This window comes from Xenopus tropicalis, chromosome 3 (genome assembly GCF_000004195.4).
Source record: "Xenopus tropicalis strain Nigerian chromosome 3, UCB_Xtro_10.0, whole genome shotgun sequence".
NCBI classification, from domain to species: domain Eukaryota; kingdom Metazoa; phylum Chordata; class Amphibia; order Anura; family Pipidae; genus Xenopus; species Xenopus tropicalis.
This window is the reverse complement of record NC_030679.2, coordinates 8,838,690-8,851,911: the sequence shown is the minus strand read 5'-3', so window position 1 is coordinate 8,851,911 and position 13,222 is coordinate 8,838,690. Positions and strand designations below refer to the sequence as shown.

At 49.3% G+C, this 13,222-nt stretch overlaps 1 protein-coding gene across 1 annotated transcript; it reads left to right on the top strand.

The window, feature by feature from the left end:
- Nucleotides 1-471: 471 nt before the first annotated feature.
- il17ra (interleukin 17 receptor A) lies at nucleotides 472-12,662 on the top strand. The gene is made up of 11 exons (XM_031898596.1): nucleotides 472-674; nucleotides 2,652-2,676; nucleotides 2,805-2,951; nucleotides 3,883-4,007; nucleotides 5,423-5,549; nucleotides 7,442-7,489; nucleotides 7,988-8,148; nucleotides 9,176-9,250; nucleotides 9,486-9,564; nucleotides 9,805-9,903; nucleotides 11,189-12,662. Exons 1-11 carry the CDS (start codon nucleotides 558-560, stop codon nucleotides 12,457-12,459), a joined length of 2,274 nt encoding a protein of 757 aa, XP_031754456.1. The 5' UTR covers nucleotides 472-557; the 3' UTR covers nucleotides 12,460-12,662.
- The last annotated feature ends 560 nt before the right edge of the window (nucleotides 12,663-13,222 follow it).

The window sequence follows — 13,222 nt, the reverse complement described above, 5'->3', positions numbered from 1 at the left end:
CTTAGTTGGGATCAAGTACAGGTACTGTTTTTTACAGAGAAAAAGGGAATCATTTTTAAAAATTAGAATTATTTGCTTACAATGGAATCTATGGGAGAGGGCCTTTCCGTAATTCAGAACCTTCTGGATAATGGGTTTCTAGAGATGGGATCCCATACCTATAGATTAATCATTATTTTTTATTCCTAAATCTTAGTCTTTTCTCCTTGGACGTGAGGTTTCCTGTGAAGGGAAAGTGAAACTAAGAGACACCTGAGGAGCCACAATGGCGCTCAGACAGTAACATGACGAGTAGGGAGGCCACACCCACTCCCCGCAGCCCGGAGCTCCCAGCCAATCACGGCTCCCCTCATTTCGGGGACTTCCCAGCGCATTTGCTTCCCTGAAGTTCAGCTTTATATTTGCATACATGGCTCCGCCCAAGCTCAGTCTCAAATTGTGATTGGCCGGCGGGCGCCTGTGGGGATTTGTAGGTTCCCCGCCCAACCTGTGAATGAGGAAACGCTGAGGGGTCGGAGGGGTCGGAGTTGTGCGCTGTTCTGCTGTGCCCGGTGCTCATGGCTGCTGGGGGCATTGCCGGGCACCTACTGGCCCTCACCCTGTGCCTGGGTGCCCTTACCTCTACCTCCCATGGGTTTGAAATACTTGAGTCGGACTCTAATTGCTCCCTGCCGGTAAGTACCGCAGATATTGGGGCCGCCACACTGAATTCAACTCTCAAGGCTTCAGGTAGGGATGCTGGGAGTTGTAGTTTGGCAGCTAAAGCTTCACCTGTAGCAGGTGGGTTCCCGTTGCCATGGCAATATTAATGGGTGTGTGTGTGGGGGCAGGGGGGGCATAAAGCAAAGGTGTCCGACCTGTGGCACTACAGCTGTTATTGGTTTATAACATAGGGGAAGGGTGATTGTACCAGCAACTGTACCAAATGGATATTGAGCACTGCATTAACCCCAGACACACCGGGAAGATCACTACAGACATGGATAAGGAGAACTCCAGTAACTCCAGACATGAGGTCATAGCCAAAATGAATTCAGAGCACTTTTAAGTAGACTTATGGTATGGCAGTCCAAATTATGGGAAGATCCCTTATCCAGAAAACCACAGTCATGATTGTTCTGGATAACAGGCTCCATACCTGTTCCATAAGGAGCATTGCATTAAGCCTGGATAAGTCAGTAAGGGGCGGTGATGCCGGGGGCGCGGGAGTAGGGGATGCCGGGGGCGCGGGAGTAGGTGATGCCGGGGGCGCGGGAGTAGGTGATGCCGGGGGCGCGGGAGTAGGGGATGCCGGGGGCGCGGGAGTAGGGGATGCCGGGGGCGCGGGAGTAGGGGATGCCGGGGGCGCGGGAGTAGGGATGCCGGGAGCGCGGGAGTAGGGGATGCCGGGGGCGCGGGAGTAGCGGATGCCGGGGGCGCGGGAGTAGGGGATGCCGGGGGCGCGGGAGTAGCGGATGCCGGGGGCGCGGGAGTAGGGGATGCCGGGGGCGCGGGAGTAGGGGATGCCGGGGGCGCGGGAGTAGGGGATGCCGGGGGCACGGGAGTTGCCCTTTAACTTGGCCACCAATACTGTTATGAGCGCTGATATCATTATCCATTAACAAAACACAATCATTGACAAATACATGACTTATTTACTTACACGCTGGGCTGGGGGCACACAGACAGCCATAATGAGGCTGAAGATCACTAGATGTCTCCTCTACCTGATTTTTGAATGCAGCAGAAACCCCTGCCTGTCTGTCCTTATGTGCTCTCTAGTTCTGACTCTTGAAACAATGTAGCAGATATTAGTTCCACTACAGGTCTCTTAATGGGCTACATCTGTTTCAGGAGTCAGAATAGCAGTAGTAGTGAACATAAACCACCAGGCTGATCCTGTTTCGGTAGCAATTACAGGTATGGGATCCGTTGTCCGGAAACCCATTATCCAGAAAGCTCCGAATTACAGAAACTCCATTTTAATAAAATAATTTTGATTTTTAAAATTGATTTTCTTTTTCTCTGTAGTAATAAAACAGTACCTGTACTTGATCCCAACTAAGATATAATTACCCCTTATTGGGGCAGAACAGCCCTATTGGGTTTATTTCATGGTTAAATGATTCCCTTTTCTCTGTAATAATAAAACAGTACCTGTACTTGATCCCAACTAAGATATAATTACCCCTTATTGGGGCAGAACAGCCCTATTGGGTTTATTTAATGGTTAAATGATTCCCTTTTCTCTGTAATAATAAAACAGTACCTGTACTTGATCCCAACTAAGATATAATTACCCCTTATTGGGGGCAGAACAGCCCTATTGGGTTTATTTAATGGTTAAATGATTCCTTTTTCTCTGTAATAATAAAACAGTACCTGTACTTGATCCCAACTATCAATAACTTACAATTAACTTACAAAAGCTTAATTTAAATTTCTCTTTTATTGATAATACTGGTGGGTTCTGTTTCATAGTGACCCTCAAGGTGATATACCTGCATAGGTCATGGGCAAGTATTGAAATTGGCCAATTTGCCCAACCTGGAGATGTATGGGCCACTCAGTCACTGCATTACTAGCCACAGATTTCTATTCATTTTTTTATATGACTAAATACCCTGTGCTGGGGGATTTGCTCTAATTTCTCTTTTATCTTTGCTTTTCAGGGGGTCAGTTGCTCAGTTCTGAACAGTAAGTGATTTCACTCTTTCATGTTTTGCATTTTTTTATCCGTTAGTGTCCCTTTAAGACCCGTAGCTCAGAGACTGGGCCCCTGGCCTGTGACTGGGAGCCAAATTAATTAACCTTTTCTCTGCCAGGCAATTGCATGGACAGCAGCTGGATCCACCCACGTCCATGGACTCCTGCTGCTCCCTCCGACTTGGAAGTCCGTCTTGTGATAGGGGAGAAAGAGTCGGGGGACCATGTTCCGGTGCTTCAAATCAAATGGACGGTGGCCCCCGATGGTGAGTGTCATATAAAGGGGAAATGTTGGGGTGTTAAGTTCAGTGTAATATCCAGTGTGTGCAACCCCCAACAGACTGCTCTCTGTGGATGCTGGGTAATGTAGTTGAGGCAGAATCATGGTGTGGGTCAGTGCTTATTTGTGCCCTGAGTACCCCTGGAACTATAGCGGGGTGACTGTTACCCCAATGTTTCTATATATCTGTAACCTTGTTGTGGGCTAAGGGGGCCCAGCCTGAAGGCCAGTTAGGGGGGGATTTGGGGTGAGTGCTTATTTGTGTCCTGGGTACCCCTGGAACTATAGCGGGGTGACTGTTACCCCAATGTTTCTATATATCTGTAACCTTGTTATGGGCTAAGGGGGCCCAGCCTGAAGGCCAGTTAGGGGGGGATTTGGGGTGAGTGCTTATTTGTGCCCTGGGTACCCCTGGAACTATAGCGGGGTGACTGTTACCCCAATGTTTCTATACATATGTAACCTTGTTATGGGCTAAGGGGGCCCAGCCTGAAGGCCAGTTAGGGGGGGATTTGGGGTGAGTGCTTATTTGTGCCCTGGGTACCCCTGGAACTATAGCGGGGTGACTGTTACCCCAATGTTTCTATATATCTGTAACCTTGTTATGGGCTAAGGGGGCCCAGCCTGAAGGCCAGTTAGGGGGGGATTTGGGGTGAGTGCTTATTTGTGCCCTGGGTACCCCTGGAACTATAGTGGGGGGGGTGCCAGGGTCCCTATGAGTTGTGAGCCTGAACAGATGTAATGTCAATATTTGTGCACTCTAAAAGTAGCAGAACCTGCAATTTGGAGTTGGTGAAATGGTCTATTGAATGAATGACTCTTACTCTGCTTGCCTGTATTTCATATTGCAGGACGTTTTTGCTTATTGCTTATTTATTGTTTTTCTCTCATTTGGGCTCACCGGTTCTGTTTCACAGCCAGTATCCTGGGCCTGTTGGGGGCGGAAGTGTCAGTGATGCAGCGCAGCACCAATCAGCATCTGTGCATCCAACTGCAGTTTGAAAGCCAGTTCCCCGGGCAGCTGATGTCTGACAATCAGCCAGTAAGTGGGTTGGAGAGGGACGGGGGAATGGGAGGCTGGAATGGGTTCTGTTAGAATAGGAAAAGGTATTGTGGGGAGGGGAGGATGATGGGAGTAAAGAGAAGGGAGACAGCAGGCAGAACTCAAAGAATGGGTTAGGGAACAAGTCGTGACCGAGAGTAAAGGTGCCCATACACGTTAAGATCCACTTGCTTGGCAAGGTCGCCAAGCGAGCGGATCTTCTCCCGATATCCCCACCTACGGGTGGGCGATATCGGGAAAATGTAGGCTAATTCGGCTCGTGTATGGCCACCTTAAGGACGTATACCCCCCAATTGCCCCAGTTTAGACCAAATTTCCCCCAACAAAAAAGTCTGCATATACCACAAAGTGGGGGTTTTGGCTGATCATTTATATGAGCAGGGGGGTATGTTAGAGGAGGGGCCAGTACGGGGGGGGGGGCAGGTTTAGGAAGCAGCCAGTGACTTTCAGGCTGGATAATGTCTATACCAGCAGGTCAGGACTGGGATTCAGAATAGGCCCTGGCCTTCCAACTACACAGAGGCCCAAACAGCCCCCCCAGCCCAATAAATAGTGACTGTCTGTGGCACCTTACAGCCCCCCTGGCATTCCCAGTACCCAGAGGCACAAACAGCCCCCCCCCCAGCCCAATAAATAGCGACTGTCTGTGGCACCTTACAGCCCCCCTGGCATTCCCAGTACCCAGAGGCACAAACAGCCCCCCCAGCCCAATAAATAGTGACTGTCTGTGGCACCTTACAGCCCCCCTGGCATTCCCAGTACCCAGAGGCACAAACAGCCCCCCCCCAGCCCAATAAATAGTGACTGGCTGTGGCACCTTACAGCCCCCCTGGCATTCCCAGTACCCAGAGGCACAAACAGCCCCCCCCCAGCCCAATAAATAGTGACTGGCTGTGGCACCTTACAGCCCCCCTGGCATTCCCAGTACCCAGAGGCACAAACAGCCCCCCCAGCCCAATAAATAGTGACTGTCTGTGGCACCTTACAGCCCCCCTGGCATTCCCAGTACCCAGAGGCACAAACAGCCCCCCCAGCCCAATAAATAGTGGCTGTCTGTGGCACCTTACAGCCCCCCTGGCATTCCCAGTACCCAGAGGCACAAACAGCCCCCCCAAGCCCAATAAATAGTGACTGTCTGTGGCACCTTACAGCCCCCCTGGCATTCCCAGTACCCAGAGGCACAAACAGCCCCCCCAGCCCAATAAATAGTGACTGTCTGTGGCACCTTACAGCCCCCCTGGCATTCCCAGTACCCAGAGACACAAACAGCCCCCCCAGCCCAATAAATAGTGACTGACTGTGGCATCTCAGAGCAGCCCCTCTAGTATTTGCCAGAACCCTTTCCATTATACAGGCCTGCCAGGCAAAGCATCCTCTCTCTTCCTTCATTTCAGTGGCGGTTTGTGTACAGCAGCTTTGAGGTAGATCCCGACCAGACATATGACGTGACAGTCCAGCACCTGCCCAGGCTCGTTAACTCCAGTCTTAGAAACAGTAAAGAGACGTTTATCACTGTACCAGGTAAGTCATTTTTCCGCTTTCCTGGCCTATACGCCGGCCACACTAACCGATTCATACACACTATACATATTCATATATACAGTGGCTTGCAAAAATATTCGGCCCCCTTGAACTTTTCCACATTTTGTCACATTACAGCCACAAACATGAATCAATTTTATTGGAATTCCACATGAAAGACCAATACAAAGTGGTGTACACGTGAGAAGTGGAAGGAAAATCATACATGATTCCAAACATTTTTACAAATAAATAAGTGCAAAGTGGGGTGTGCGTAATTATTCAGCCCCCTGAGTCAATACTTTGTAGAACCCCCTTTTGCTGCAATTCCAGCTGCCAGGCTTTTGCACATCTACAGACTGAAATCCTTGCCCATTCTTCTTTGCAAAACAGCTCCAGCTCAGTCAGATTAGATGGACAGCCTTTGGGAACAGCAGTTTTCAGATCTTGCCACAGATTCTCCATTGGATTTAGATCTGGACTGTGATTGGGCCATTCTAACACATGGATATGTTTTGGTTTAAACCATTCCATTGTTGCCCTGGCTTTATGTTTAGGGTCGTTGTCCTGCTGGAAGGTGAACCTCCGCCCCAGTCTCAAGTCTTTTGCAGACTCCAAGAGGTTTTCTTCCAAGATTGCCCTGTATTTGGCTCCATCCATCTTCCCATCAACTCTGAGCAGCTTCCCTGTCCCTGCTGAAGAGAAGCCCCCCCCAGAGCATGATGCTGCCCCCCCATATGTGACAGTGGGGATGGTGGGTTCAGAGTGATGTGCAGTGTTAGTTTTCCGCCACACATAGCGTTTTGCATTTTGGCCAAAAAGTTCCATTTTGGTCTCATCTGACCAGAGCCCCTTCTCCCACATGTTTGCTGTGTCCCCCACATGGCTTGTGGCAAACTGCAAACGGGACTTCTTATGGTTTTCTGTTAACAATGGCTTTCTTCTTGCCACTCTTCCATAAAGGCCAACTTTGTGCAGTGCACGACTAATAGTTGTTGGACAGATTCCCCCACCTGAGCTGTAGATCTCTGCAGCTCCCCCAGAGTCACCATGGGCCTCTTGGCTGCATTTCTGATCAGCGCTCTCCTTGTTCGGCCTGTGAGTTTAGGGGGACGGCCGTGCCTTGGTAGGGTTACAGTTGTGCCATACTCCTTCCATTTCTGAATGATCGGTGGAACAGTGCTCCGTGGGATGTTCAAGGCTTTGGAAATCTTTTTGTAGCCTAAGCCTGCTTTAAATTTCTCAATAACTTTATCCCTGACCTGTCTGGTGTGTTCTTTGGACTTCATGGTGTTGTTGCTCCCAATATTCTCTTAGACAACCTCTGAGGCCGTCACAGAGCAGCTGTATTTGTACTGACATTAGATTACACACAGGGGCACTCTATTTAGTCATTAGCACTCATCAGGCAATGTCTATGGGCAACTGACTGCACTCAGACCAAAGGGGGCTGAATAATTACGCACACCCCACTTTGCAGTTATTTATTTGTAAAAAATGTTTGGGACCATGTATGATTTTCTCACGTGTACCCCACTTTGTATTGGTCTTTCACGTGGAATTCCAATAAAATTGATTCATGTTTGTGGCTGTAATGTGACAAAATGTGGAAAAGTTCAAGGGGGCCGAATACTTTTGCAAGCCACTGTATATATACTGTGCCCTTACTTATAAGCTTCCAAGAAAATAATTCTTTGACCTTAGTGCCCTTACAGTGACAAGCTCCTTCCTTTTCTGATTGTAAAACCACCTTTCCCCCTGGTCTTTATGCTTGTTATCTGCATCTTTCTGTGGAGGAAACATTCAGTAGGCAATCCCATAAAAGAATTTGAGTTACCAGCACCTCTCTGAGAGAGTTAAAACTCATTAATAGCAGCAAAAACTTTTTACAGGGTGCCATGACAAACTGATGAGCAAAACGAAGACTTGCTGCCAGCACGGTAAGTTTTTCAGTTCTCTACTTGCCTTATAGCAGGGGGTCCCCAACCTTTCTTACTCGTGAGTCACAGTCAAATGTAAAAAGACTTGGGGAGCAACACAAGCACCATAAACGTTCATGGAGGAGCCAAATAAGGGCTGTGATTGGCTATTAGGCAGCCTCTATGCACCCTATCAGCTTACAGGGGGCTTTATTTGGTTGGAAATCTTGTTTTTATTCAACCAAAACTTGCCCCCAAGTCAGGAATTCAAAAATAACTCCCTGGTTTGGGGGCACTGAGAGCAACACCCAAGGGGTTGGGGAGCAACATGTTGCCCCGGAGCCACTGGTTGGGGATCACTGCCTTATAGTGAGGTCAGCAGGCTAATTAGTGGCTCAGCAGGGGTATCCAGCCTGTTAGTAGTAAAGCAGCAATGTGCATGTCTATGAAGAACCCTTTCAGGCACTTGACATCATTATTCTGTAATATTATTATATGACTCTCCCCCCCCCCCCCCAGGAGACTGCTGGTATCCCGACATTAGTGCTGAGAAAGACGTCGACGACGACCTCATTGTGAGTTTTGACAGCAGGAGCGACTCTTGCGACTACAGGATTCTAGTCAAGAACACTGTGGTTGTTTCGCTTAGAACCCCACAGCACCTCGTAGAGCTACATCCGGTAAGTGCAACCAAAGGAACGCCCCACTGAACAATTAAAGGGGATGTAAACCCTGCTGCACTGCTCAACCCAATTTTATTTCGTTTTTGCTGGACTGAAGGCTGAGGCATGCTGGGAGCTGTAGTCCAACAACATCAAGGTTGTATTCTTAAAGCAATATTGCACAATATTCCCCAAGTCTCCACAGCCAGCTGATTTCAAATGCAAAAAAATCCCCCAATGAGAATCCCAGCTGATGTGATTAAATCCGGCTCCCTGTTCTCTGTTCCTGCAATTGGAGTTGGGAGCAATAAGCACAGTTTCCCAGCACTGAACAAGTCTGTCCCTTTATCCCCATGTCTGATTACAGTTTCATATAATAAAGGATTATAATTATCATCTATATCGAGAACAGCAAGATGGCTGGCATAGTGCTGGGAATCAGTAGTCTCAATGGGTACATTTTTTTTGCATTTATAAGGAAGTTTGTGGTCAGAAGAATTCTCATTGGTGAATTTTACTGCATCTTTAATTACGTTTTTTTCGGCAGAGCTCCATGGCTCATGAAGGATCTCTCTATTCTTTGCTAATGGGATTGGAGCTGATTAACTAAACACCTGCAGCAATAGCACCGTCTGCTCTTCTGATGTTTGATTACAGTGTAATATCAGCAGCCAAAACTGCCCAGTAGTCTCCCTCTCAATGACGAACAGGGTTGGGGGCAGAAGGGAGAATTCCTATCTTTGCCCCCCCATCATCCCTCATGAATACAGTGCGGGTGAACATAGGCAGTGCGGTATTCATAGGGTCGGCCACAGGTCTCTGCTTCATTTTGGAGCACAGGGGCCTGCAGCCGACCCCATGAATACCAAACTGCCTATGTTCAGCAGCACTGTATTCATGAGGTGCGCCAATTTAACAAGCGTGGAAGGCAGACTGAAAAGAAATGGTGGTTTTCACCCTTTTTCATGCTCTGCACCCTGGCTTCCATGTTGTAAATACCCCTGTTAATATAGTTAATGGGTGTAATGCTGATTTGTCTTTACAGGCTAAATGCTCCGGACGTTTGAATCACACCTTCACCGGCCTGGCTGCCCACCCCCTCTGCTGGTATTATATTGAGGTGAAGTATCTAATTATCTAGAAAATGTGTGTACTGCAAGCTTCATAAAGGCACCAAATAGCTTAGTATGCCCTTTACCGCGGGATGGCCAAGGGGACAGGGCTCCCCAACAGGCCATAAATAGAGGTGCTGGGTATCAATGGGTTCTGCTTTTAACTCTTTCTGTTGCAATAAAGGCAAATAGGGTCACGTCTGTTGGAGAATTTGTGCTAACGGTGACTTGCTCTCGTTCTAGGTATGGGCCGTCCTGCCAACCTGCAAAACCGACTGCATCCGCTATAAACACTTCCCGCAGTGTAGCACGTCCGAGCCTGGTAAGTGAGAAATCCCTGTTATCTGCACCTCATCAAAACAAGGTGTAATCTCGAGAAGAAGTAACAGGCCTGACGGTTATTTTATACAAGAATTGGTGATTTATATGAAGGATTTGTGTCCCTTTCAAATAACACTGGACGGAAAAAAGCCTGAACTTTTTCGTATCAAAATGAATAGAGATTTTATTGTGCGGGCATTTTGGGGTTTGACTAATCTTGTTTATCAATGTGTCTCAACAGCTCCAATGCCCAACAAACGGCTGCGTTTGTTCTTCATACCTGCGGCTTTTATCATCCTCCTTGCACCCATTATCATTATTTGCCTGAATAGGGCAGACTGTAAGTACTGTGTTCTGTTTCTCTCTATGAAGCTGTTGAGGCTCCTCATATCACCGTAGATGGGCATTTAGGGACAATGTTAATTGCCAGTCATACATAGAGCATACACAACTCTCATTTTTAATGTGAAATACTTGATCCAAGGTAGAAAATCAGATCTTCCTGAGGATCAGAGTATGCAGCTACTTATTGCAGATCAACCACAGGGCTTATGGGGGTCTCTACAGGGATAAATGAAAAAGCTGTTCAGACAGATAGTTGGATCAGCCTACTCTGTGTGAGCAAATAGTACAGACAATGTCCGTAGTGTACATGATACTTGAATCTGACTAGAAATTCTGTATTTTATATACTGTATCATCCGAGAGGTTCAGCAGCCCTGTAACAGTAAGGACTTCATTGGTGCCCCAGCAGCTCCCGCATCTTGGATCTTATTAGGACTTTTTTTGTATGTCAGTGGCATTGCCCATGCTCAGTGGGCTGCTGTTGGAAAGCAATTATAAAGCTATGCAACGTATCACAGTAGCTGATGCTTCAGGACTAATGATTAGTGCAGAATGCATTGTGATTCTTGATTAATTACTTATCTGCTTTATATTGTGACTGTTATATTGTATATATATTGTATATAGTCCCTAAGCTCAGGTAAGTGGTAGTAGCCCAGAGCATGTGCTGGAAATCAGCAGAAAAGAAGATGGGGGGATTATAAGATCGTCATTGCAAAGGGGCTTTGGTGGCCTTGGGCTGTTACAGTAGCCCAAAACATACAGTGTAACACAGGGGTGGCCAATACGGCGATCGCGGACCACCAGTAAATCCTCTGTGAATTTCTAGTTGACCGCGTAAAGCCGGGGGTGCGGAAGTGCGTTTAATGGGAATGCGTATGTACGCTGCGTCTGGGGGGAGGAGTCATAAGTAGATTCCAGGGGGACTAAGTCTGGGCACCCCTGGTGTAACATGTCTAGACCAAGTGTTTGTTGAGCTTTAGTTTTCTTTTAAATACAGCCATAGGGCAGCAGGCTAGCAAACAGGTTCAATTGGCTACTAACATGAAGAAATGCAATATTCACTAATACTTCTTTCTTTTCTCTTGCTACAGTACCAACCCCTGGTCCAGGAAAGTGTTTTCTTGTTGTGATTCATACATTTCCCTGGTTGATGGTTAATTACTGTGTTCCATAATAACCTAACCCAGTGGCAGGAAATAAATGGAGCTTTTTAGTTTTGTGCATTTTTATTCATGTGACCCATCCCTTTATATTTATTATTCCTTCTGCCTTTGCAGATCCGGGCCCAAAACCTCCAAAACCTCCGGAACCTCCGGAACCCACCGTGAAGAAGGTTTGGTTGGTGTATTCTGCAGACAGCCGCCGGTATGTGGACGTGGTGATCAAGTTTGCAGATTTCCTGCGGGACGCTTGGGGAATGGAGGTGGTACTGGACCGATGTCAGGTTAATAACATTGGACTTGCCGGCGCCACGACCTGGCTGAGCCGTCAGAAGTCCGAGATCGAGAGAGTGAATGGGACGATCTTGCTTCTGTGTTCCCGGGGGGCGCAAGAGAAATGGCTAGCCAGGCAAAGTTATGGAAAGAACAAGGTGAGGCTGAGGGAAGACAGCAAGTTTTTTTCGGGCGACCAGGGGGACCTCTTCTCCTGCGCCCTCAACGTGATCATCCCGGACTTTGAAACGAGGATACACGACCGCTACGTGGTGGTTTATTTCGGCGACCTGACCAGCGGCGACGACATCCCCTCGTTGTTTAAAGTCTGCCCCAAGTACTGCCTCCCTCACAAGCTACAGGACGTCTTCTTCAGGATCCAGAGACAAGAACGGATTCGCCCCGGAGGGGAGTTCACTGTCCCGCAGGAGGAAACCCTGAGTTATGACATCTTGATGAAAGCGGTGAGCAAGTGTCGGGTCTGGCAGGAGAAGCATCCGGACTGGTTCCGGAACCAGTGTTTGACCAGCGAGGCAGCGGAGTCTGACAGTGAAGAGGAGGAGATTATTGAGGGTCTTACACAGAGGCTTAATCCACTTGTGAAGGTTCCCAGTCGTTCCATCTCCACGGTGAACCCCGTTATTAATAAGCCAATCGCTTCCATGGTAACGGACCCTGTCATTGCACAAGGGCCATCAAGCCTTCAGATCCAACCCTGTATACAGGAAGGAGGCCTGAGTGTGCAAACATGGCAGCCTATCCTAATGGAGGGACAAATCTGTAGGCAGGATCTCCACTTGAACCCTCTGCAAGATCCGACTGTACCCGGAATTGAAAACGACTCCTCCCCGCAGTCCGACCAGGGATACCTCTGCTTGGATCTGCTGAAGGAGGAGCACATGAGGCGTTTAATGCAGTTGCCCCAGAGTGAACTCATGGAGGTTCCAGAGACAAATGATGAGGAAGACTACTTGAGGCTGGAGCAAGTAAAGCAGTCAGAGCAGCCAGACCAGGGCTACAGCACCTGGGACTCAGTGAGTAGCCGGGACAGGGAATCTCTGATGGCAGCCCAGGTAAAGCTGCTGCAGCAGAGTGGAGTCTTAGTTTGTGATTAATTGGCATGTTTTGCCTTAAATGTGCCAAAATGGTAGTCAGTTACTGCATTTTCCAACACAGGGATCCTCAAACTATGGCCCACGGGCCGGCCCCCCAAGGAAATTAACCTGGAGCAGGGAGTTGAAGGACAAAGCAGGGGAGCAGGGAGCCGGAGGACGGAGCATGGGGGCAGGGAGCCAGGGGACGGAGCGGGGGAGCAGGGAGTTGGAGGACGGAGCGGGGGAGCAGGGAGATGGAGGACGGAGCGGGGGAGCAGGGAGTTGGAGGACGGAGCGGGGGAGCAGGGAGTTGGAGGACGGAGCGGGGGAGCAGGGAGTTGGAGGACGGAGCAGGGGAGCAGGGAGTTGGAGGACGGAGCAGGGGAGCAGGGAGTTGGAGGACGGAGCGGGGGAGCAGGGAGTTGGAGGACAGAGCAGGGGAGCAGGGAGCCAGAGGACAGAGCGAGGGAGCAGGGAACCGGAGGGCGCAGCAGGGAGTGGGGGAGCGGGGAGTCGAAGGACGGAGCAGGGAGTTGGAGGACGGAGTGGGGGAGCAGGGAGCCAGAGGACGCAGCAGGGAGTGGGGAGTCGGAGGACATATCGGGGAAGCAGGGAGCCAGAGGACGGAGCGGGGGAGCAGGGAGACGGAGGGCGCAGCAGGGAGTGGGGGAGCGAGGAGTCAGAGGACGGAGCGGGGAGTCGGAGGGCGCAGCAGGGAGTGGGGGAGTGGTGAGTCGGAGGACGGAGCAGGGAGTCGGAGGGCGGAGTGGGGGAGCAGGGAGTT